General features: G+C 45.2%; 2 protein-coding genes across 4 annotated transcripts in view; one reads left to right on the top strand and one right to left on the bottom strand.

Annotated features, from left to right (window-relative positions):
• The window catches only part of DENND2A (DENN domain containing 2A), a 102,912-nt gene that overhangs the window by 59,856 nt on the left and 16,556 nt on the right, over window positions 1-26,500 (bottom strand). For 2 of the 3 annotated variants that reach the window (XM_046020692.1, XM_046020693.1), the window contains exons 2-3: window positions 13,574-13,675; window positions 9,430-10,593 (exon numbers count right to left, since the gene is read on the bottom strand). In XM_046020692.1, coding sequence (XP_045876648.1) covers window positions 9,430-10,593; window positions 13,574-13,647 — 1,238 coding nt within the window. In that variant the 5' untranslated portion in view covers window positions 13,648-13,675. Of the gene's footprint in view, window positions 1-9,429; window positions 10,594-13,573; window positions 13,676-15,052; window positions 15,096-26,500 lie in introns of those variants that run through there. The other variant, XM_046020694.1, reaches the window with a different exon arrangement.
• LOC123951735 (thymosin beta-4-like) lies at window positions 20,242-20,664 on the top strand. The gene has a single exon (XM_046020695.1). It carries the CDS (start codon window positions 20,284-20,286, stop codon window positions 20,398-20,400), a length of 117 nt encoding a protein of 38 aa, XP_045876651.1. The 5' UTR covers window positions 20,242-20,283; the 3' UTR covers window positions 20,401-20,664.

Below are 26,500 nucleotides of genomic sequence, written 5' to 3'. Positions count from 1 at the left end.
TGAAGGAGGCCTCATTTCAGGCTGGGGATGCATCAGGTAAGGCCATGCTGACAAAGTCACTCATTAAAGCTGAGATCTGGAGAACAGAAGAAAGACCTCAGCTGGGGGAAGAGTATCCGAGAAGAGGAAAGGGCACCTGCGAAGATCCTGTGGCCACAGGGAACTTGGGACATTTGTGGAGGGGGCACACAGACATTCGGCAAGGCTGTACCGCAAGGACAGGGTGGTGAGTGCTGGACGACGAGAGGGCAGAGCCAGGCAAGGGCCATTTGCCTGCCTTCCACGCTTTGGGGCTTCTTGCATTTTATTTTATTTTCTCATTTTTTAAAAGTAGGCTCCGCATCCAACGTGGGCCCCAAACTCACAACCCTGAGACCAACACCTGAGTTGAGACCAAGAGTTGGCCGCTCAATTGACCGAGCACCCAGGCGCCCCTGGGATTTCTTGAATTTTATATCTTTCCCTCTTGGCTAGTCTCCTTCTCTCTTTAAACACACACACGAGTTTCCTCTAGAAAAACTTTCCCTGGAAGCAATGACCCTCGTAGTCTGTGATTTCTCACCTTCCTTGCCAACAGTTGTAAACTGGTGTGGGTTGGGGGTTGGGAGGAGGAGGGAAGAGCTGGCAAAACCTAACCACTTCCTGAGGCCTTTCTGTGGGCCAGGGCTGGTATTCTAGTGAGACAGGCAAAGAAACTGAGAATAAGCATTTAGAAACTTTTTAAAAATTTCTTTTTTTTTTTAAGTAATTTCTATACCGAACATGGGGCTCAAACTCACAACCCCAAGATCAAGAGTCACATGCTCTACAGACTGTACCTGCCAGATGCCCATGTTGAGACCCTTTTAAATCCATTTGACAGAATAAATTTTTAAAACACAGCTGGAACTTGCATGGTGTTGTCTTTTTTTCACGTCACTTCTCTGGTCATTCTTTTTTATTGTATTTGACAAAAGTTTTGTTCAGCAAAGCATTGCAAACACAGGCTCACAGGTCCCCCTAGGGTTTGAGGAGCTGGGTGCATGCTACTTCTCTCACACAACTTCAGGTGCCTTCGCGGGCAGCTCTCTTCCTGGTCCTTTCCCTCTTTCTGGGCTTTGGGTGTATCCCAAGGATTTTCTTTAGATTCTAAACTTTGTATCTCCACATCTGATTTCATCACCCCTTATCTCCACTCCACCCTTGTTCCTTCTGATCCTGAGCTCAGCAAGTGGGGGGGGGCCAGCAACACAAAGAACCACCAGGCTTCCAGCTTCCAGCCTAGGTGCCCATGGTTTTAAGTCAGGTCATGAGGCTGAAAACTGTCACTTATGCCCTGGGGGGCCTGACTCACTCACAGGAGCTCAGGCTGTGAAGGAAGGGCCATCTCTCCAGGAACCCCTTTTTCCGGCCCTTGAGGTGTCCACTAGGAGAGGAAGGACTGAGCTTCAGAGCTCCAGGAGATGGGGGTCTAGGCGAGTGGGAAGCAGGTCTGAGTTGTTTTCTCTAGGATGGGATTGTGTCTTGCAGTGTGCCCCGCCCCCAACCAGTCAGGGATGCCTAGCCTAGGCTGGTACTAGCCAGGCAGCTGCTTGGGGATGGGGGTGTGGTGGTCTGTGACCCAGAGCAGAGCAAAGTTACTGGGCTGGAGTGGGGCACAACTCCTGGGTTTTTCCTGCTGAGTCAACCAGATCATGTTAGCTAGGGTCCCCAGCACGCACACTACCTAGATTTGGTAAGGAACATGCAAAGAGATCACAGAATCATTCACTCAACATTTACTGAGTAGCGACTAAGGGCTTTACTCAGATTAGCACATTTGAACTTTGCAACAACCCTGTGAGAAATTACTATTATTATCCATACTTTACATGAGAATAAAGAGATGGAGAGAGGTTAGAGAAACTGCTCAAGGTCACATGGGGAGATAGAGTCAGGGTCAGAACCCGGAAGTCTAGCTGGTGAATGGTGCTCTTAGTGCAGGCACTAAGCAGTGTATGGATGTAAGTCAATATGGGAGGAAATGTGTAGTCACAAAAAGGTTTTAATACCTTTATTTACATATTAACCTTGCAAAAAAGGGAATTTCAAAAGGCTAACAGTAACCACATCCAAATTGGCTTCTCTCTTGTTTAAACATCTCCATATTTGTTCCACATCCAGTTCATATGTTTAATAAGCACCCTCTGGGGTCTGAGCTGAGCCCACAGCTGGTGATGCAAAGGCAAGAAGTCCCTGCCTTTGGGGAGCCCACAGCCTGGTGAAGGGGTGTAACCTCCTCTCAGCCTCAGTTTGCTTCTCGAGCCCTCAAATTATCATGTGATTTTGGTACTTCTTAGTTTTAGGGATGCTGGAATGCTCCAGTGGGCTCACTAAAGTTTGCTGACAAGGGTTATAACTTAGGTATTATCCCAGTTTTGACAACCAATACCAAATACTGTGATTTCAAGTAATATTTCGAAGGTTATTCATGACTTTTCCATATTTTTGAAAATGAAATACTATCTTACAAGCTCCTCCCCCATTGAATGACCCACGAGACTCTCAAAATGAGTAAATCCAAAATTGAACTCAGCCTCCCACTCTCCCTCCTGAGCGAGGACCAGCTCCTCCTCCAGTGCTCCTCAGCAAAGACTATCACCATCCGTCCAGATCTTTATGCCTTAAACCTGGGAGTCCTGTCCAAATCCCCTTCTCCATTAGCACCCATTTCTAACCAATTAGTTGGAGTGATTTTAACCAATTTGTTGGAGTTACCAGCAGTATTCCCGGTATCCCCTACTTTCCTCAGTCCCCACTGCAGTGAAACCACAGGCCAACCCCAACGTCTCCTGGCTCTGCCTTCCACCCACTGCTGCCCACTAGGCCCACTGGTGCCCCTCCCAGTCGGCTTTTCACAAATGCAAATCAGGCTGGGACTCTCTCCTTAAAAAGTTTGACATGAAAAAAAAAAAAAAAAAAAAAAAGTTTGACATGTTTCCCATTCGTCGTAGGTCGTAGGCCCAAATCCTGGCCTGGTCAATGGGACTCTTCCAGAGCCGGCTGCAGAAGACCTGGAGGCCTCAGCTCACGCCCTTCCTGACCCTCTGGCCACACTCCTGCCCTCCGGCAGGCACACACTGTGCCTCCGGCACAGTACATCTTTCTTGCTCTGGGACCTTCATCTGTTTCTCACCTGAACACTCATCTCCCACCTTCCTTCTTGCCTGGGAATCTCAGGCCTCTGTGGGAGGGCTGCTTCCTCCCCAGTGCAGCCCTGTTTCTAGGACAGGTGAGATACTGCTACTGAACATTCCCACAGTGCCACAAGCTTCCTGCAGCCCTGAGTGCGGTTATAGTTCATAACTGCAGAGCTGTGTGCTTCTAAAGACCACTAGTCTGTGAGGTCCGGGAGGCCAGGGTCTCCGTCTGTTCTGTTCACTGCTATATGCTAATATCACAGAGGTGCACGATAAATATTTGTTGGTTGAATAAATGAGTGAATATTTAAAAAGCTGGTTTTAATGGCCAAATTTACTGCTTATAGTTTATCCCTCCATTGGGGTAAAGAAAATAAGGCAGCTGTATTCCTTTTTTTTTAAAGACTCCATTTATGTATTTGACAGACAGAGATCACAAGTAGGCAGAGAGGCAGGCAGAGAGAGGGGAAGGGAAGCAGGCTCCCTGCTGAGCAGAGAGCCTGATGCGGGGCTTGATCCCAGGATCCTGAGATCATGACCCGAGCCAAAGGCAGAGGCCTTAACCCACTGAGCCACCCAGGCGCCCCAAGGCAGCTGTATTCTTGGAGCTAATTTTTAGTCAATTGTTTGCAACACATCTCCCCCAGGATTATTCTCAGCTATGACTTAAATGAGCTTGGAAAACCTGGGATCTAGGCACCACTTAAAACACCATTCAGTTGGGCTGGAAACTGTAAAAACCATGCTTTGATTCCCTTAGCCACCTGCGCTGCCACAGACTCTCTTCATACCTCCGTCCCCAGCAACCACACGCCGCTCTTTCCCCTGTCCCACCACGCTCTTGGGAGGAGCATTCGTGTCACCAGGTGATCAGCGTGAGGGGCTAAGTGGGAGAAGGCTTATGGTAGCTCAGCCCACACTCTTATTGGTGACCCCCTCCGACAACTGTGACTCCTACTCACGTTTGGTTTCTGCTCATCTCTATCCTGAATCGAAACAGAAACATCAGAAGAAAAACCATTTCTATCCCTCACTATGCCTAACATCCAACCATTTCCACTTCCAGTGTGAAATAAGACACAAGTCACTGCTCTAATGTAGAATAACAACCATCCTCTCTATTCTCGTGTCGTTGTTTTCTAATGCAACCACCATTAAAGTAAATGAATTTAGGGTGCCTGGGTGGCTCAGTGGGTTAAGGCCTCTGGCTTCAGCACAGGTTATGATCTCAGGGTCCTGGGATCGGGCCCCACATCGGGCTTTCTGCTCAGTGGGGAGCCTGCTTCCCCCTCTTGCTCTGCCTGCCTCTCTGCCTATTTGTGATCTCTCTCTCTGTCAAATAAATAAATAAAAGCTTTAAAAATAAATAAATAAATAAATTTACAAAATCAAGCTTCTCCAGTGCTTTCAAGTAACTTTTGCTCTAGGTCTTAATCAAACAATTTGCCCTTTTGAAGATTTTAAATACTCGGGTTTTCTTTTCTTTTTAAGATTTATTTACTTATTTAGGAGAGAGAGAAAACACTCCACTCATGAGCGTGCAGTGCAAGTGCACTTGGGAGGGGCAGATGGAGAGAGAGAGAGAATCTCAAGCAGACTCCCTGCTGAGCACAGAGCCCAACAAGGCAGGGCTCCATCCCACAACCTGAGATCATGACTTGAGCTGAAACCAAGAGTGGGACACTTCACAGACTGAGCCATCCAGGTGCCCTGTTATGCTCAGTGTTGGTTTACTTTATTTTATTTATTTATTTATTTATTTGACAGCGAGAGAGAGAGCAAGCAAGCTCAAGCAGGGGGAGCAGCAGAGGGAGAGGGAGAAGCAAACTCCCAGCTGAGCAGGGTACCCGATGTGGGGTTCAATCCCAGGACCCTGGGATCATGACCTGAGCAAAGGCACTTAAGCGACTGAGCCACCCAGGCACCCCAACACTCAATTTTTAGACATGGCAGTTAGAATCACCTCATGGCTGTCACGTTGACTGGCCCAGACTCCTAATATCAGGGACAGACCACAGTATGGCTGATAAGTTAACTTAGCCACTAACTGGGTAATAGCTGAGGGTTGCTGTCCAGCCAGACGACTCTGGGGGTCCCAGTCAGTCCTACAGAAGACGGAAATTATTGAATCAATAACATCAGGCATGTGATTTGGCAGCCATATAATGACCAAGGTTTCACGTCCTCCAAAGTTCTGCAAGTCACACACTAAAGCTCCGAGAAGAGGCTGAAGCTATACAATGCCAAAATAATTAGTTGAAAAGCTGAAATTTTGGTCAACATCATTATTTGGTTTCATAAAGATTTAAAAACTCTGTCATAGGATCAAATTAAACTAAAATTTTAAAAGTCTGCATTCCAGTTCAAACATCTGGGGCATACAGATACATGTGAATTCAGGATGCTGCTTATACTTACAAAATAGTAACTTTCCTTGTTAAATGTTGGCTTTAAGGCATTCCTGCCAGTTACTCAACGTATGCCACAGGACATACACAAGCAAGTGAGTGCTGCTGTAGGGACCTTATCTTTGGAATTTCCTGACATTTAAGGGTTTCTCATTTCCCATTTTAGGATGGAAGGCACAAGTCCTTGCTTTTAATTTCCTGGGGCTTTAGAGAAATGAAGAAAGAAGAAAGGGACAAAAGGAGGAGGGGAGAGAACACAGAACAGAGAAAAAAAAGGGAAGAGAAGGAAAAGAAAGAAGACATTTTCTGAAACTGAGCATCTGAGTCCACTGGTTTGGCTCCCGCAGAAGTGGACTCATCGGCCTATGAAAATGAGCCCAATGCGTTCTCTGAAGTGCGCAGCCTGGCCATGTAATTCTAAACCCTCCCAACCTCAAAATCCTTAATCATTCCTTTCTTCAGCCCTGGCTTGGCTCTCCTGCCTCAGAGAGGGCAGTAAGTCTGCCAGATTTGAGTTGAGCCTCTTCTTTTTGTTAAGAGATAGGACCACAATAAAAAGTACACTTTATTTTTCTAAGTAGAAAATTAACATCGTGCCCTAATCACCCCCACTGTACTATTTTAAACAAAAGGAAAAATCCAAAGCCAAAATTCTTAAAACACAGCTGATGCAACCATATTCAAACTGGCCAAGAAAAATTTCATTTTTGGACTGAAACTAAGTAACTTTAGCTGGTTTTAAAGAGAATGCTGGAAGACGGCAAAGAGCAGATGGTAGCTACAAGAGAAGAGATAATGGGAATAACTGTTCACCAGGTTGATCTATCTGCCCAGAGATGACACAGAGGTAAGATTCTGATTTCCCAGAAGCAAACTGCCCCGAGAGAGGGGGCCTTCCGGAGGAACAGCCCAGAAAGGGCACAGAAGAGCTGCTGTCATGACACACTGGGGTCATGAGCAGAAAGGTCACCCCAGTACTGAGGCACGTGGGTTTTGGCACCAGTTTGGGAAAGGATTAAGAACTGGAGGCGGATACAGCTTTCTCAGAACATAAACAAGGAAGCCTCTAAGTTCTTCAAAAGATCCTATGTACTACTGATACCCTAGCCTGGTAAAGACAGTACAATGAAAGCCAAGTAAAGACCAATCCCATTTATGGAATACTGACACCAAAATCTTTTTTTTTTTTTTAATTTGTTTATTTGACAGACAGAGATCACAGATAGGCAGAGAGGCAGCCAGAGAGAGAGGAAGGGAAGCAGGCTCCCTGCTGAGCAGAAAGCCCGATGCGGGGCTCGATCCCAGGACCTTGGGATCATGACCTGAGCCGAAGGCAGAGGCTTTAACCCACTGAGCCACCCAGGCGCCCCTTGACACCAAAATCTTAAGTAAAGTATTAGCAAACAGAATTCCGCAGTACATTAAGAGAGTAACAAACCAGGACCAAATGAGAGTACATTCCCAAAATGTAAGACTGGGCTAATATTAGGATATAAAGTCATTATACACAGGTCAAAGGACAGGAAACATATTATCATATAAAGCTATTGAAAAGTAACCTGACAAAAATCTAACATTCAATCCTAATTTCTAAAACCCTAAGTAAAAGAAGCATAGGGGTGTCTGGGTGGCATAGTCAATTGAGTGTCCCACTCTTGGTTTCAGCTCATCTCAGGGTTGTGGGATCTTGCTGGGCGTGGAGCCTGCTTCAGATTCTCCCTCTACCTCTGCCCCTCCCCCTCCTTCCTACCCACTCCAGTGCTCTCTCTCCCTCTTTCTAAAAAGAAAAAAAAAAAAAAAAAAAAAAAAATTTTAATTAATAAGGGGCACCTGGATGGCTCAGTCAGTTAAGTGGCTGCCTCCAGCTCAGGTCATGATCCCGGGGTCCTGGGATTGAGCCCCTCATCGGGCTCCCTTTCTCAGTGAGGAGCCTGCTAATCCCTCTCCCCCTGCCTGCTTCTCCCTCTACTTGTGCCCTCTCTCCCTGTCAAATAAATAAATAAAATACTTTAAAAAATAACAAAATAAAATTTAAAAGGAAGGTGAAAAAAAGTGGTAATGTTGAAAGATCTCTATGACATCCTAAGTAAAAAACAGTATATATAGCATGATTTCTTTTTTTTAAAGGACATAATTCCTTTTTCTTTCTTTCTTTCTTCCTTCCTTCCTTCCTTTCTTTCATCTATCTATCTACCTACCTAGGTACCTATCTGGAATATGCAAACCTTTTCCCTTGGAAAAGAACTTAAGAAATTCTGGTTTTTTTGCAGCCAAAACAACCCTACCCGACAGATCATGTAAAGTAGGCCAGTGACATGACTGAATCTAACTCTAGAAGACGGCTCTGGCTGCTACGGAGGGATACACTGGGGTGGGAAGTGGACACAGAGAACTAAGGTGGTAGCAGTGAAGCAGATGTCATCCCATTCAAGGGCATGTCTCAACAGCTTGCTGATAAATTAGATCGGGGCTCTGTGAAAAAGAGAGGAATCATAAATGACTCCTAGGATTTGGCCGAAGTGTAACAAAGGGTGATGCCATTTAATAAGATGGCTGTTACTTGGGGAGGAGACACTCAGAGTAGCCTGGACTGGGAATTTAGGTTTGGACACGTTCAGTCCAAACTACGAATACAACCAAATGGGACAGCCACCCGGAGATGACTCTGCAAACCTTCGCTGGAAGAGGGAGTCAGGGCTGTGGGGATCCATGTGGGGGTTATAAGCATGTAACTGACATTTAACGCCAGGGGACTAAATGAGCTCATTTAGGGAATGAGGCAGACAGAGGAGAGAAGTGTCTGCTCTCACCAGGATGGTGTGTTGGGGGTCTTATTCTGACACTCAGGCAGAGGCGAATGGAACTGAGAAAGAGTAGCATGTGAAGCAGGACCCCCAGGAAAGCAGGTGATCTAGAAGCCCACTGAACGGAGTGAAGTTGTTCCTCCAACACCAAGACACGTCCCATAAGGAAAGAATAGAGAACAGGCAACTGGATTTGGTGAGATGGGGGTCAGAGGTGACCTTGGGTGAAGAGCAGTTTCAGGATAAGTGGCAAAAGTCTAACTGCAGTGATTAAGGGGGAAAACAGAAAGTGCAGAATGGGTGACCAGAGCAGAGACAACGGCTCAAGTTTTCCTCTATGGCTGGTTTCCAGTTTAGTGGGTATCAAACCAATTAGCACATCCCAGAAACAGGCTAGAAAGTAGTTCTCAAAGCAGAAAAGAAACAGTTTCCAATGCACTGATCTGATCTTCAAGCACACAGATATTTTATTATCTCATGTACTACTCTGACATTATAAAATATTTAGGGTGTGCATCTTTATGTATAAATGAGGAAACGGAGGCTTCGGGAGCCCCTGTCCACACCTCCCGAAGGTGTCCCGAGGTGTCGAACACCTCGACAAGGTGTTCGAAGTCACACAGAGAGACAGCAACAGGGCCGAGGCCTACCCGGGCTGTGTTTCTAGAGCTCACACCAAGAAAAAGCATGAAGACAGGCGACAGTGGAGATTGGAAATACCACACACGAGTGGGGGACGGGAGTGGCAGATGACAGTCAGCACCAATTAGCCCACCATCAGAGCTACCACGAGTTTTCATTGAACTCTTGGTTAGCGCCAGAAACAGGACTTGTCACATCCAAAGGGTAATTTTCCCAAGCTAATACTCATTTTGAGGACGGAGAACACAAAACACTGGCATCACTTATCACGTCTGCAGGTTTCATCAATACACTGTCTCAAGCTATGACCAGTCTGGACCAACTACAAGACGCACCCGTTTAATAAAACCAGTAAGCCACCTGAGAGTGGCTGTGATGCAGCATAAGCCGCTGAGCGGACAGTCGGCCGCCACCTACCTGTGGTCAGCACTGGGTTTCGGCCTCCCGGTCCACAGTCTTCTGTTAACAGAGGAGGGTGGGGGCGAGGAGGGCAGGGGCGGGGGAGGTAGAGAAGGCAGAGGAGGCAGGTGCCTTTTATCCTTCCGGAAGCTGATGCCTGGGTTTCCGTCCTTGTCCCCTTCTCCATCGTGTTTAAACGTTCTCCGGGGCTTGGGCAGGGGGTTGATGAAGGGTTTTGCAGGGGAGCCCTCTGAGCCCCTGTCCACACCCTCCAGGCTCTGGTCCCAGGGCCTCCTGCACAAGCCTTTCCTTTCCTCTGCGGCCTCAGGGGTGGGGTCCCTGGCCTCCAGGTCCCAGTGGTGGGACCTGAATTCCAAGCCACGCCCGGCCCCACGGTGCTCAGGAAGGGTGGGCCCCTCCTCAGCCTTGTCCGGCAGGCAGTGTGGGGAATAACAAGTCCCGGGTAACTGGGGATCCAGCCCCGCCGACCCATCCTTCAGAGCCTGCTCCAGTTTCTTGACCTGCCTCAGCACGGAGAGGCTGTCACTTGGAAAGCGCTGTTTGCCCAGCCTGGGCTCTCGGCCTCTGCCCAAGCTGGGAGCCAGCTGCCTGGCTAGCTGGCTGAGGTCTTGCCTTGGCTCTGCATCTTGTCTCCCGACTTTCATGACCCCTTTATTCCTCTCATTCTCCTTGCTCTCTGTCTCGGGCCTGGTTCCATCCTGCACCTCCGTGACCCACGCTCTCACACCATCACTGCTTCTCCTCCCTGTCACACAGGACATCAGGGAGTCCTCTTGCCCATCTGATTTCCCGCAGGGTGCAGGGGTGGACAATGCCTTTTTCCCTTCCCATTTGGATATCTTGTCCTTTATGCTGAGGGGCTTGTGCAGGGCCCCTCCCTGGGCAGGAGGGCAGGGGTTCTGAACACCGCTGAGCTGCCTCTTGCCCGCCCTGCTGTCTTCTTTAGCACTGAGATCTGAAGCTGGGTCGCTGATGATCATGTCTGAGCTGAACATGTTCTGCTGAAGACAGTTCACTCTTGACTCTAGCATCAGGTTACTGAGACTTTCCAATGAGCTTCTCCTGGGGGGTGAATCCTGATCAGTCTCTGGCAAAGGAATGGGGGACCTAAACGGCAGCCTTCGAGGGTCTTCCCCAGCCTTTGGACCTTCCACCTTGACCCTGAACAAGAAAGACAAACATTGGGTAATGGATTCTTAGTCATAGAGACTAGCTAGAACTTAGATATAAATGCTATATGCTAGCTGTAAGTAGTAAACATTGAAACCACCACTTTAAGAAGTCACTCTGTTCTTCTTAGGAAGACAGTATTGTGGAATGAAAGGATCTACTGGATTTTTGGAATGCAGCAGACTTGAGTTTTAAGCCTAATTCAACCACTGACCAGCTATGTGACCTTGGACAAGCTATTTCACTTCTCTAAGCCTAAGTGTCCTCATCTGTGAAATGGGGATAATGATAATACATATCCACCAGAGTGGCTGAAAACATTGAAAGAGGCAGGCCATATTAAGCATCTAGCATGTGGTAAGTGTATAATGTTATCATTATCGTCAGCTTGTTTTCCTGATGAAAACAGGGAACATCTTCTGAGGTAAAAGCTTACATAGTCCAGATTTCCTCTGTTTCTGGAATCAATGGATGGGACTTTGTGATGACTATTTAAAAATTAAAACAATGCCATAAGTCATAAAATGTTTGCTCATTCTGGGCTTCCTAAGCTGTCCTGACTTGAGTAGGAAAAGCCACAATTATTGGCTGCATCTGAATTGGACCTTCTCTAGACAGTGATCTTACTAGACTGGTTTCTTCATGTGAACAGGGATTGCTTGGTTTTGTTGGATTACTTTGAATTTTGGCCTGTTTGGTCTACCGTTGAATTCTCAGCACCTGGAACAACGGCAGAGTAGTAGAGCGTGGTATTCATTAGCCACATGTGACATCCACATTGGACAGAGCAAAAGAATATTTCCATCATCACTGGAAGTTCTGGCCTAGAACAAACACGTCGGGAGATAAGCCTCCAAATGTGATTTTAGGAGATTAGTCAGTGCCACGAAGATGTTAAAAGCTCTTTTGAAAGAAAACCAGAAAAACATTTTTAAGCTAGTCTAATGAGAACGGGAGTATCTGTGTTTTTGAATGCAAAATAATCTTCCAACAGCAAAGGTCATAACTAAGCAGAGTGACCTTGGACATGCCAAGATTAACAAGGACGCACAGACCAACTTCATGGTGCACATTTTTGGAATATAGAGATCTGACTACATAGGAATTCTGAAACTCTAGTTAAGGGTCACAGTGAGGGACGAATAATTAGCAATTTCATGCATCCTGTTACTATTCAGCTTTCTGTTCCAAAGACTAATAATTGTTTACATGAAGACTTCTCCCTCCATTGGGACATTAACACGTAAATTGTGTTGCTATTTGTGGTTGCACAGCATAAATTAGAAACTTGTGAATATGCAAACACAATTTCATATTTTAAATACAGCTATCAAAGCAGAATTCCTTATTTAAATAAACAATTAGCATGCACAACAGAGTGCTTACAAAAGAGAAACACATTTTTCAATGGTCCTGTCACCACTGAGGACATTAGCATGAATTCAGATTTTAGTGAGAAGCAGAAACAGAATCAGTTTGTTGATATTTTACTGAAAGTTCAAAAGGCAGAAGTTAAAGCCCTGGCTTTCACAGCGCTAGAAGCAAGATGACAGGACAGACACATAAATACACAATTCACATTAGTTCATGCTTAATGACAATGGATGATATAGACAATAATCATAAAAATCATACGTACTGGTTTTTTAAAAAGATTTATTTATTTTAGAGATAGAGAGAGTGGCATGAGTGGGGGGGGGAGCAAAGGAAGAGGGAGAATTTCCAGCAGACGCCCCACTGAGTGCTGAGCTCCACGCAGGGCTCAATCCCATGACCCAAGAGATCATGACCTGAGCCGAAATCAAAGGTCGGGCACTTAACCAACTAGGCCACCCAGGCGCCACATGGACTATTAAAAAATACTGACAACAGATAAACATGGCTTTCAAGTCAGTGGGGACCTCGGTTTGAATCTTGGCTCTATGTTTTTCATTTTAAAATAAGAACTCTCGGGGCACCTGGGTGGCTCAGTTGGATGAGTGTCTGACTCTTGATTTCGGCTCAGGTCATGATCTCAGGTCATGAGATGGAGCCCTCTGTCAGGCTCAACACTGAGCATGGAGCCTGCTTAAGATTCTCTCTCCCTCCCTCCCTCTTTCTCCCCGCCCCACCAAAATAAATAAATAAGAACTCTCTCTCTCTTCTCTAGACTGGAACTTGACTGGTGCAGAGGTCAAATTTATCTTTAAATTTATCTAGTATGCAGTAGACAGTCAATAAATACTTAGAAGACAAATGAGTGGATGAGTCAGTATATGTTAATGTTCCTGACAGTACTAAATGGCAAGGAGTGTTGTTGCAATTGTCTAAGATCCCAGATGTCTGGGGTGACCTCACAATCATGGAGGCCCTATGTGAAAACTGAAAGGGAAGAAGGACGGCTTGCTAGAAGACCACGTGGAATTATGAAGCTCAAGCGAGAGGCAAGGAAGGTGAAGCCAGAGGCAAAAGGCTCTCTCCGTGTGGTTGTTGTACCCAAGGATTTTCTGAGGTCCTGTTTCCAGGATACTATGGCCCCAGAAGGGACTGGTGACTGCAGTGCAGAGCTGTGATGACTAAGGCCACCGCAGAGTGTGAGACAGAGAGTCAGAGGAAAGGGCTCCATGTGGAGAGAAAACTGCACCGCTGAGAAAGGATGGGCAAAGCCGGCTTTGCGGACAGATAATGCAAGGCCTGTGCATCTTGGTAGTTAGGAAAGTAAATCCCGGGCTGGAATGGGGAGAGGGCGTGAAGCTGCCATGGGCCCGTCCTCTCAACAACTGGGCGCTAGTCAGACCTTCCACTGCCCACTGTGGTCACAGGTTCTCCGGCATGTGGGGATGATTTCCAGGAGGCACATGGCAATGACTCGGAAAAGAACCTGTCCTTAGTCCAATGAAGTGTGTTAGAGAGGAGGGAAAGGCAGTAGAGAGAGGAAGGAAGTGGAGACTCTGGGCCAACTTCTACACTCTCAGGGGAGAAAAGCTCTTACTTGTCAGCCAATTTGTAGCTCAAGTTTTCGGTCTGGCTGTGGCTGCCCTTGGCTGGCCTGCACACTGTCATCATGTCAGCACCAAGAGGAGCTCCAAGTCGCCTGGGGGAACAGGGATGCACACTCAGTGAGTCACAACAGCAAATCTAGGGCCCACACCCCAAACTATTTATCCCTGACAGAGTCCACCCAGGGGTGGGGTATGTGTGTGTGACTGCAACACACCCTTCAGAATCCCTGACCCAGGAGAGGAGGCAAGGGCACAGAATCCTGAGATCCCCCTGGATACAGACCCCATACGAACCAACCTCTTCTCAGTCAGAATGCATGCCAATCCTGTGTGTGTGTGTGTGCGCGTGCACGTGCCACGTGTGTTCATGGGTGTGTGAAAGCAAAAGATAAAATACCAGCACAACCCGGCACTTTTTCAGGCTCTCTTAAACCTGTGATGCACTAACAGTCCCCAAAGAAGACCTGAGTCATTACTCTACTTGAAACAATAAACCGCCTGCCTAAGCCAAAACCCCCACACAGAGGTACTCCTGTGCTGGCCCTCGGGCATGCACGGACGCCCCCCATCCTCGGCCTTGGAGCCCTGTGTGAAGACCCTCTCCCAGTCGCTGCAAACCCAGGGAAGGAAACACGGAGCCACTAGGTCATCTGTCTGGTCTAAGGAAGAGCAGGTGGCTCTGGCAAACCCAGGAATCCCACGGGGAACCTCACACCTAACAAATAAGGACCACGTGGATGCCAAACCACTACACTGCAACCGCGGTGTAGTGGTTTCATGACACGCCAGTGCCTGACATTCCAATGCAGCAAAGTAGCTGATAAAAATGTAGGATTTCAATAGCAAGGCCCGTCAGAACTCTGTGTCTCTCAACATGAGGATGAATGGACATTGCTCAGGCGGACGTGGCTAGGAAGATGAGACCCATCGAGAACGGAGAACACCAACAGGATGTGCAATGCAAGTCTTCTGCAAAGCATGAACACTGCATGGATGGTCCCTCCTGATGGGGACAAGGTGGCTCTTTGGTTAGAGGTTCAAGGAGTACTGAGATACTGGAGATTCACATCTCTTTTCCACTGACCCTCCAGGGAATCCCTCTCCTGAGTCCCTCTCAAGTTCCAAGATTCCCATCCCCTTTTCCAGGAGAGTTTGCCTGCCAGGTGACAGGGTAGCTGCCCAAATTCCTGGCCTGGGCATCCCCTTCCTGCGAGAAATCAAAGGGCTGGACTTCAAGACATGCGTGTAACTCCTGGGAATAAGGAGAGGGAGGGCGGGTGCAGGAAAAGAAAAAGAAAAGGTAGCAAGCTCTGGGTAACACATTAAAAGGAAGAGGATAGTGACTGGTGAGCTGAAAAGCCAGGAAGGGAACAGGCTGGTTCAAGCAGGTGTGAGTTTGGGGAGGGAGGCAGCTCTAAGGCTTGCCCACGGAGCTCAGCTGCCCCTTACCCAGTCACGTGGCATCCTACCTTTTGGGGTACGGCTGTGCTGAAAGCAATGCAGCTCTTTAAAGAAGTCAGGCCCAGAGCTCTCCCCTCCTGTTAGGGAAGAGAGTGCTGAAGGGCCTTTCAGAACAGGAAGGAACTCATTGCCTCTCTCATAATGCTCCACAAAGCTTCTGGTCAACTATACTTCAATTAAAAAAAAAAAAAATGCTTCTGGAGCCTCTCCATTTGGCTGGGCTGAAAGACACTGCCCTTTTGTCGTGCATCTGGCAGACTGCCCCGTTGGATATCAAGGACAGTGGCTGCTCCCTCTTCGCCCCCCTCATGCCTGCACTCTGTACCCACACGCACAACCACAGGGATACAGCCTCAATCCGCGTGAGCAGCAACTCTCTCCAGCCACCCCCTTCTTTCTAGCAGGTGTCCCCCTCTTCTGGGCACCACAAGCACGTGCCAGGTTCCGTGCAGGATGCAGGGCAGCCTCAAGGATGAGTAAGACATGGTGTCTGCCCTCAGGGAGAACACCCAGGACTGTGCTTGGGTCCCTCAGTCCTGGCATCTGGCTTTCCCCCAAAGAGAACAATTTGCCTATACTTCCCAGAAAACCAGAGCTTTCCCAAAAGGGACAAAAGCCGCTGTGTCTCATGCACAGAGAACCGTGTATGGAGTCTGAGGTTGAAGGTCACAAGAAGCACTTAAACAATATGGTACTGGAGAGAACTCGATTCCTATCGGGTACTAATGACTTCGAGGACTAAAACCACGGTCTCTAGAGAAATAGCTGGTGCCATATTCTGAGAAGCAAGTTCAAGTGGGCTTCAGGGCCTGGAACTGAGAGAGTAAAGAAGGGCCCGCCACTCGGCGATCAGCCTCCCAGCATTTCTAAACTCACAGGCGAACAGAACATGTTGCCCCCACAAAACTACGACCCCTTTTCGCCTGTGATGTTTCAAAGCCATTAACTAGGTGACAAGCCCAGCTTAACTTGCTGACTGGAAGTACGCCGGCACTTATGTCACCGTAACTTTGCCATCACTTTGTAGATCTGGGATTGCAAGGTGGAGCTAGTTCCCCAGGTGTGCTCCACTGGGAATCTGTTAGAGTCTGCTGGGGGGTCTCGGGGGGGCAGGTAGACTCCAGGGCACTGCTCCAACTACCAAAACCCACTGTCTGGGCACTGGCCTGAAGCTGCATTTAAATACGGTCAAAGGCCTTGGGGTGATTTTTACACAACCCGACATTCTTTATTTCTTCCTGAGCAATTTGGCCTTGTGATCCAGACTGGTTTCCAGTAGGAATAATGAATGCATGACTAATAAAAACACATTTTCCCACTCCACTGATTTCCATAAAAACAGAACTTCTCATTCACCAGATGGGCTTAATTAGTATTAATAATTTTAATTAAATTTAAAATGTCATACAAAATTCTGAAGCTAGATGATAGGTATGTGAATATAGGTTTTAGAGAGACGCTTCTGGTCTGTCTCAAAAGATCACAGAAAATGTAATTGCTCCAGCCGACATTACCAGATCAAAAACCTGTGTTATTTTATAATTCCTTTACGTTTACCCACAAAGGCTTAAAGTTCCAACCTGATCTCTGAAAACACCGTTTGTTTTTTTTTTTTCTTTTTATAAGGGACTTGGAGTACTAAAAGGTGAAGTCATTAATTGAAAAACAAGTGTCTTGGTTTTGCCCACAAGAGAGTGTCAAGATTTTAAAACAGATATTAAGTGTTTTCCTGGTGGTAGGAAGGAGGAAATGACATATCAGATCTCCTCCTGAGCACAGTTCTTACAGGAATGCCTGAGGGACCTGAAGGAGGGACAGGGTGCAGTCCGCAGTGCCGCAGTGCGGAGAGAGGAGCCACCAGAGAAAGGAGGGGGGAAGCAGGTCCTTCAGAATCCTGCCCAGGCCCGCCTGCCTGCTCTGCTTCCTCCGCTGCCATCTGGGGAAGCAGCCTGGGGAAGCCAGTGTGGTTTCCACCGCCAGGAGCCCAGGGAGACAGCCATTGGCGTTCTGAGGCCTGGCCTCTCAGAGTGTTGCTACTTATAATAGAGCATTGTTCATGTTTTATTTATTCTGAGCATTCATTATCCATTTATCATATTACGAATTATATAGGGAGCTGCTGAGCTCTCACCAACATTAATAACATTCTTCCTGTTAACTCCGGTGGGGTTTTTATGGCACAACAGGGAGGTGACGTGAGCTACAGAAACGTTGCTATCGAAGTCACCTGCAAAAAGAAGTTCAGATATTACTGGTTTAGACACTGCTAGAAAAACAATCTGGACATGCATAAGCCATGGGGGTTGGGGGGTGGAGAGACTGGTTTCCCCAAATCTTAAAACAAAAACAGTGATTTAAATAAAAAGTGAAATCTGGAAATGTCGATCAACTGATAAATGAACAAAGTGTGATATATACAAACAAAGGAATGTTACTTAGCCATAAAAAGAAGTGAAGGACTGTTACATGCCACAATATGGATGAACCTTGAAAATACAGTAAGTGAAAAAGCTGGACAAAAAAAGCCATATATTGCATGAATCTATTTATAGGAAATATCCAGGGTGGGCAAGTCCATAGAGGGAAGGGGAACTGGGATTGATTGCCAATAAGTAAAGGTTTCTTTGGGGAATGATGGAAATGTTCTGGAATGAGATAGTAAAGACAGCTGTACAACTATCACTATACAGTGAATAACTACAAGTCACTAAATTGTACATTTTTAAGTGGTAAATTTTATGTGTGTTATATCTCAATTAAAAATACATTATACACATCTTCAGTAAAAACAAAAATAAGAAATTTGGGCAGGGAAAGGAGTTGGAGTGAGGAATAAAACACACACCACTATAATTTTCCAGTGCCCTTTACTGTTCTAAGGTTAGTATGCTAATTCTAATATAGGTAAATATATAGGTAAATATACATTATATGCACTTGATTTGTACATAAAATGGTCATACTTGATATACTGAATGAAAAAATACAACTTACATCAAAATGACTGCACATTAATTCAATAGTGTTTATTTTTTTAAATGATTTAAAAATTTTTTTCTTAAAGATTTTATTTGCTCATTTGACTGAGAGCAAGAATGAGAGAGAGCACAAGCTGGGGGAGTGGCAGGCAGAGGGAGAGTGAGAAGCAGGCTCTCTGCTGAGCAAGGAGCCCGATGTGGGGCTCGATCCTTTATGACCTGAGCTAAAGGCAGATGCTTAATTGACTGAGCCACCCAGGCGCCCCTACAATTCAATTTTTTTTTTTTTAAGATTTATTTATTTATTTATTTGGCAGAGAGAGATCACAAGCAGGCAGAGAGGCAGGCAGAGAGAGAGAGAGAGAGAGAGGGAAGCAGGCAAATAAAGCTATAAGTTGTTTGGCTTTGATGATTGTAGTAACTTATTTTTATCACTTTATAAACAGCAAACACAAAATTGAGAAGGAACCACAACAATTACTGTAGAACAAAAATAGTTATTTTTCTCAACTGAGCATTCTTCTTCACAGCAAGCATATGTGGAAAGTTTGTTTTCAGAAACTATGTTGAGAAGGAAGAAAAACGGCACCGACACAACCATGCAGCTCTGGCTGTGTCTAGCTGCTCAGGGAAGCTCACTCTGAGCCTCTAGAGGTTTCATTCTCATCTTCTTCAAGCAAACAGTTTTTAAAAAACGCTAGGGGTGCCTGGGTGGCTCAGATGGTTAAGTGTCTGCCTTTGGCTCAGGTCATGATGCTAGGGCCCTGGGATGGAGCCCCATGTTGGTCTCCCTGCTAGGCGGGAGCCTGCTTCTCCCTCTCTCTCTGCCTCTCCCCCTGCTTGTGCTGTCTCTCTCTCTGTGTCAAATGAAAAAATAAAATCTTCAAAAAATTAAAAATTAAAAAAAAAAACTAAATAGCTTTAGTTTTTTGATTTTGGAGTATTTTCCAAAAGCAAACCAATTTCTTTACATTTGGAAAAAGACAGAAGACTGAAGTGCGTGAGAAACAAGAGAAGCCAAAGGCTACGCGTCGCCTCAGAACAACACCGAGGAGGCCATTTTGGCAGAATCACAGCCTGCACTCTTGAACCAAATGCTTAAAACCATGCCTGCACAAAAACACCACATACCACGACAAGAAACCAGGTCCTCAGTGCACCATACCAGGCAAAGACCATGGCAGCGCCAAGGAAATAATTTTTCTGCTAACAATCATTAGACTCTTCCTATTTCTAGGAGTTCTGCTTCTGAGCCCAGAAGATTCCCCCATCAAATAAGAATGTTCAAGAAGGGTCTAATGAAGGAATGAACATATATCATTTTCTTATATTTACCATATCCATCAACAGATGACTGGATAAACATGTGGTTTAGCCTTATAATGGAATATTATTCGGCCATAAAAAGGAATGAAGGACTCGTACATGCTATGACATGGATGAACCTTGAAAACACCATACAAAGGGAAAAAAGAACAGTGACAAAAGACCACCCATGTTATATGATTCCATTTATACAAAATGTCCAGGACAGGGGCGCCTGGGTGGCTCACTGGATTAAAGCCTCTGCCTTTGGCTCGGGTCATCATCCCAGGGTCCTGGGATGGAGCCCCACATCAGGACCTCTGCTCAGTGGGGAGACTGCTTCTCCCCTCCCTCTCTGCCTGCCTCTCTGCCTACTTGTGATCTCTGTCTGTCAAATAAACAAATAAAAATCTAAAAAAAAAAAAAGAAAGAAAGAAATGTCCAGGATAGGCAACACAATAAAGACAGAAAGCAGCTTAGTTGGGTTGGGGGATGGGGTAACTGGATGATGGGCATTAAGGAGGGCACGTGATGTGACAAGCACTGGGCGTTAAATGCAACTGATGAAATCACTGAACTCTACCTCTGATTTTAGTATATGTGCTGCCGAAGCGAGCACTGAACTCTACCTCTGAAACTACTAATATACTATATGTTAATTTAAAAAAAAGAAAGAAAAAGAAAAGCAGGTAAGTGGTTTGCCAGGGCTGGGGAAGGGAGTGTGGGGAGTGACTGTTAATAGGTATGGGTTTTTGCGAGGGGGAGTAATGAAAATGTTCTTAATTAGGTAGTGTTGATGACTAGACTGGTGAATATGTTAAAGACCACATGTCTGTACACTTTAAAAAGGGTGAATTTTGCCCCCGGCATTCCACGGTGGCTACTGAGCAGACCCGGCTTCTCTCGCTCTGGCACCTCGCTCCGCTTCCTCTGCAACCACGTCTGACAAACCCGATATGGCTGAGATTGAGAAATTCGATAAGTCGAAATTGAAGAAGACAGAAACACAAGAGAAAAATCCACTGCCTTCAAAAGAAACGACTGAACAGGAGAAGCAAGCAGGCGAATCGTAATGAGGCGGGCGCTGCCAGTATGCACTGTACATTCCACAAGCATTGCCTTCTTATTTTACTTTTTTTAGCTGTTTAACATTTAAGATGCAAAGAGGTTGGATTCAAGTTTAAGTGACTGTGCTGCCTTGTTCTTATCAAAGAATCTGAACTACTGATTGGGAAGCCAAGCCTCCTATACATCAGCAAAGGAAGAAGCTGGGTGGACACAACTAGTAAAAACCAAGTGGGTCTTGCAGGCCGTGAAATGCAGTTTAGTCAGTGTCATTTTTTTCTTTGTATGACTTTAAGTATTGGAATGCACAATTTTTAATATGCAAATAAAAAGTTTAAAATGTGAAAAAAAAAAAAAGGGTGAATTTTGGGGCGCCTAGGTGGCTCAGTCATTAAGCATCTGCCCTGGGCTCAGGTCATGCATGATCCCAGAGTCCTGGGCTCAGCCCTGCATAGGGCTCCCTGCTCAGCAGGAAGCCTGCTTCTCTCTCTCCCACTCCCTGCTTGTATTCCTTCTCTCGCTGTGTCTCTCTCTCTCTCAAATAAATCAATAAAATATTTTTAAAAATAAATGAATAAATAAAAAGGGTAAATTTTATGGTATGTGAATTGTATCTCAATAAAGCTGTCATTTAAAAAAAAAGAAAAAGAAAAAGCAGGAGGGAGTGTTGAATGGGAGGAGTCCCGGACCCGGTGAATCAGACTGCCAGAGGGCCCAGGAATTTGCATTTCTATGCTCCCCAGGGAATTCATGCTACAGTCTGAGAACCCATAAACCATATTTATCTTCCTGCTCCTTGTGTACTTAGTCAGGAACAGAAACACTCTCCTCTGCCCTCTGCTTTGGAAGGCAGCCTTTTACTCCAGGGTGTCTGTCTGCTCCTATTTCCGAGCACCTCTAAAATCTGACCGAGAACTTATCAGCACACAGTGAGCTGCTCCTGTCCCTCCAGCCAGGATAAATGCTTCAACTGCTGTGTTCCTACACAGACTTCGATACCAAGGTTTGTTTTCATTCGAAAGGAGACCTAGGACCAGAAGTATAATCTGAGTAATTTTAAGACTTTCTATGGGTATGAAAACTCAGTTACCGGACAATAATATTTTAACAACTTGGTCAGTATTTTCCTGACCTACACCTGTCAGTTTGTCTGACGAATGAAGCCACTGGGAATCTGGCTAGAGCAGCCTGACCCTGCAGGTTGGACCACACTCTGTGATGCTCCTGAGTCCAGAGGCGGCTGAAGATTTTTATTCTTCTCACTTTCTTAAACACGGGTTTCACACCTGCACAACATTCTTATGTACAGGGATGTATCTGGCCACCTTAATAAAATGGAAACACGTTTTCGCTTAACAATATTCGCAAACCAGGCTTTTTCCTTCACCCACTTGCAATGCAGAAATACTCCTATATGTTGCCTCTAGGCTGTCCATTTTGTAGAGGGTAAAAAAGAGAAAAAGTGCAATTAGGTGGCCATCTTGCCCATAAGCACGAAGCTCCAGTGTGTATAAGGTTTTAGCTGTCAGCCCTCCCGAGCGAACGCTTATAACTACGGCTGTCACCTCTCTGGAAAGAGTTACTATGAGTTTGCCACAAATCATCAAAGTATGAGTTATGAAAGTTATGAAATATGCTCACACTGCCAAAATACGGCTTAAGAATCCGAATTCCGGTAAATATATTTTCTTTTACGTCAAAAATACAGGGGCTCCGGCTGGCTCAGTTGGTGGAGCATGTGACTCTTGATCTGGGGTTTGTGAGTTCAAGCCCCACACTGGTCATAGGGCCTAATTAAAAAATAAATAAATAAACATGCATTACAGTGGTATTATCTTCATTTTAAAAAAAAGTATACTTTTTTTTTTTTAAATTATAGATCACCAAACTAGGAGGACTCAGGTTCTAACTTCTTTCAATCCCAAATATGTAAACTTGCTCTTCTTTTCTCTGTTCTGGGCTAGCCAGAAACTATTTCTTATTTCTAACTTCTTTTTTTTTTTTAAGATTTTATTTATTTATTTGACAGATAGCATAAGTAGGCAGAGAGGCAGGCAGAGAGAGAGAGGAGGAAGCAGGCTCCCTGCCGAGCAGAGAGCCTGATGCGGGACTCCTGGATCGTGACCCGAGGGGAAGACAGAGACTTTTAACCCACTGAGCCACCCAGGCGCCCCTCTTATTTCTCACTTCCATGGAAGTCTGGAGCCTGCTTCTCCCTCTCCCTCTGTGATCACTCTTGTTATCACTCTCTCTCTCAAATAAGTAAATAAATCTAGTTTTAAGAAAAAAAAAGAATCCTAAATATGAAAAAATATGTGCATAATGTTTACAGCTATTACTTACAATATTGCAAACTTAAAAATAACGTAAATGTCAAACAACATAATGGTAACATAAACTATGATACAGTTATTGGATGGAATATTATAGAGCACATTAAACTATGTTTAAAGAGGGGCTCCTGGTGCATGTGTACGTGCACTCTCTCAAATAAATAAAAATAAATCTTAAAAAAAAAACGGTGCTTAAGGAGACGACAGTTCTGTAAGGACAGAAAGGAGATTAGTGGTTGCCTAGGCTGACAGTGGGCAGGGCAAGAAAAATGGGAGTGATTGCTAATGGGTATGGGGTTTCTTTCTGAGGTGATAAAAAGTCCTAAAATTGGGGCGCCTGGGGCTAGTCATTAAGTGTCTGCCTTGGGCTTGGGTCATGATACCAACCCCACATCAGGCCCTGCATTGGGCTCCCTGCTCCGCAGGAAGCCTGCTTCTCCCTCTCCCACTCCCTCTGCTTGTGTTCCCTCTCTTGCTGTGTCTCTCTGTCAAATAAGTAAGTAAAATCTTAAAAAAAAAAAAGTCCTAAAATTGATCGTGGTGACAATTGCAAAAGTCTGTAAACACCTATAAAAACCATTAAACTGTACCTTTATATGGGTGAACTGTACTGTATGTGAAATAGATCTCAATAAAACTCTTATTTAAAAAAAAATGAAAAAGTCAAGCTGGAAATAAAGACTATTATTAAATGGAAAAAATGCTGGAATCAAGATTCAAAAACTTGTATCAAATATGAATAAAACAATGTTAAAAAAAAGAAGAGGAGGAATCTATTCCTATTCAAAATTGTGTAAGAAAATGACTGGAAGTAAATACAACAAATGATGAACAGCAGTTGTCAGTGGGTAAGAAACTTGGGAGGATTTTTTCCATTCTCGCTACTTATCTATATTTCAACAACAAAACTCCCCACATTTCCAAAATTTCTATATTAAGCATGCACTACTATCAACATTACAAAGAGTGGGGAAAATGTAAACCCAGCTGTTTCTGTGGGCGACTGGGTCTGCCCCGTGGCGCCCCCAGCAGGCCCTTGGTTGCCTTGCAGCCACAGCCGTGCATGCAGTGCGTTGGCTCACCTGAACCCCTCAGTCCCCAACCTGCTTCCTTGTGGCAGCGCAATCTCCTGAAGGGAAGGGTAAGTGACACTGTGTTGTCACTACCTCCTTTCCCTTAGTTGACCACCAGGATCTGTATTCTGGCCTCCCACTTCCCGGTACAGATGTTTCACTGGGTCCAAAGAGTGACTATAGGGAAACCTCCAGCTAACAGGAAAATAATCATGTAATTCATTCTTTCAACTAACAGTTGCGTCTACTTTGCAAAGGGAACGGAGTGAAGCCTGGGAGAAATATAAAATAAAGACACTGATTTGCCCTCTGAGACTTTTCATTCTTGTACAGGAAAGAAGATGCACAAGACAATACTGTATTAACACTTGAAAGTTGCTAAGGGAGTAGATCTTAAATGTTCTCACTACATACACACACAAGTCGACCATGTGAGGTGACAGATGTGTTAACTTACCTTCACAATGTATATGTATTTCATATCATCGTGTTCTATACTTTAAACTTATACAATGTTATATGTCAATTCTATCTCAGTAAAGCTGGGGGGGAAGGTGCACAGGAGTGCCCCCAGTGCAAAACACAATACGATAAACAAAACAATGAAAGCAAGATCCCGTTGTGGATCTGGGCTTGAAGGATGGGCTGAATTTCCTTTGGGGTATACGGTGAAAGGCATAGATGTTTGCATAATCTCAGGACAACTAAACACTCAAAGAAGCACAAAACCACTGAATGAAAAGCAGCGCCAATTCCGTAAGGAGCTTACACTGAACTGCGTGGCTGGATTCCTTTCAGGGTTCAAGCAACATGGGAGCCAAGGCCGACTTTGTGAACACAATCTGTGTAGATTTTCTGAAAGCTTTTACCAAGATATTACCGTAAGCATAACAACCTTACAGATTTTTTTATTTGGAAATGATTGCAGGTTTGCAGTACAGTTGCCAGAATATTACAGAAAATGCTTCTAAACTCTTTATACAAATTTACCAAGTTTTAACATTCTCTCAGTGGAAGACTGCTTTAAAATGCTGGTTTGGAGGCTCAGGGAAAATGAGTTCTATGTGGGCACTAGAAGTCTTAAGAAAACAGAATCTTACAAAACCAGTTTACTGAAGTAAGTAAGCACAGCCAGGTCCAAAAGACAACTCGACCCCAACCCACCCCAACCCTCCACCACGACCTCCCAGGAGGACACTGAAAACTTTAAAACCAGAATACCAGACATGCAAGAAGAGCTAGGAAAACACTGAAAAATACAAAAGGGGGGGGGGCACCACTATATATTTAAAACACATTATAAAGCCTCTGTAACTAAAACAGTGTGGTACTGCCACAAGAATAGATAAATAGACTGGTGGAACAAAAGAGAGAACCTAGACCCAACTACACACAGAACTTATTATATGTGACGGGGCGCCTGAGTGGTTCCATCAGTTAAGTGTCTGCCTCTGGCTCAGGTCATGATCCCAGGGTCCCAGGATGGAGCCCTGCATTGGGCTCCCTGCTCAGCAATGAATCTGCTTCTCCCTTTCCCTGTCCCTTCATCTGCTTGTGCGCATGCGCCTTCTCTTGTGCGCGTCCTCTCTCTCTCTTTAAAAAAAAGATCTTTGTATATGATAAAGGTGGCATCTTAAATCACTAGGGCAAAAGTGGCAAAAGTGGACTTTTTAATAAATGATGCTGGAATAACCAAATAGCCCAAAGCTGTTCAAGTAAGATCACACTGCAACTCTGATGTGTGTGGTGCCTGGCTGGCTCAGTCTGTAGAGCATATGACTCTTGGTCTCAGGGTAGTGAGTTCAAGCCCCACATTGGGCATGGAGCCTATATATTTAAAAAAAAAAAAAAAAAAAAAAAAAAGTGATGTGCCTGCTGTTCTGGCCAACTGGGGATAATCTGCATCTTTTTCAGAGGCAGAAAACCAGCTGCAGGCAAGAACTGGTTTCACAAGGGGACCAGAGCCTTGAGGGGTTAACTGGAGACCCTGAAGGATCTGACCAGTGCCTGCCCTAACTCCCAAAGGGCTCCAATTGCCCTCAGAACCTGCTGTGATTTCAATGAAGTTTTTAAAAGTCTGATTCTTGGGACGCCTGGGTGGCTCAGTTGGTTAAGCGACTGCCTTTGGCTCAGGTCATGATCCTGGAGTCCCAGGATGGAGTCCCACATCAGGTTCCCCGCTAGGCAGGGAGTCTGCTTCTCCCTTTGACCCCACCCCCTTCTCATGCTCTCTCTCTCTCTCTCAAATAAATAAATAAAATCTTTAAAAGTCTGATTCTTGGGATGCCTGGGTGGCTCAGTTGGTTAAGTGTCTGCCTTCCGCTCAGGTCATTATCTCAGGCCTAGGATTGAGTCATGCATCATGCTCCCTGCTCCTTGGGGAGCCTGCTTCTCCCTCTGCCTGCCACTCCCCCTGCTTGTGTGCACGTGCATGCTCTGACAAATAAATAAAATCTTTAAAAAAAAAATAAGTCTGATTCTTTTCCTAGGACAGCCCTGGAGCTTACAATACATTTGTGCAGTACCTGCACAAATATATATATATATATATATATCTCACACATATAATGTGTTATATGTGTTTATGGATATCAGCTGCTGCATATATATATATATATATATATAATCCATACACACATTAAAACACATTTGACCCCTCTCCTTCCCACCAATTTCCAGGTGTGTTATTGTTATCCTTATTT

The sequence above is a fragment of the Meles meles genome, chromosome 10, assembly GCF_922984935.1.
Source record: "Meles meles chromosome 10, mMelMel3.1 paternal haplotype, whole genome shotgun sequence".
Taxonomy (NCBI): Eukaryota; Metazoa; Chordata; class Mammalia; order Carnivora; family Mustelidae; genus Meles; species Meles meles.
The sequence above is the reverse complement of the archived record's forward strand: the minus strand, read 5'-3'. Positions and strand labels throughout refer to the sequence as shown.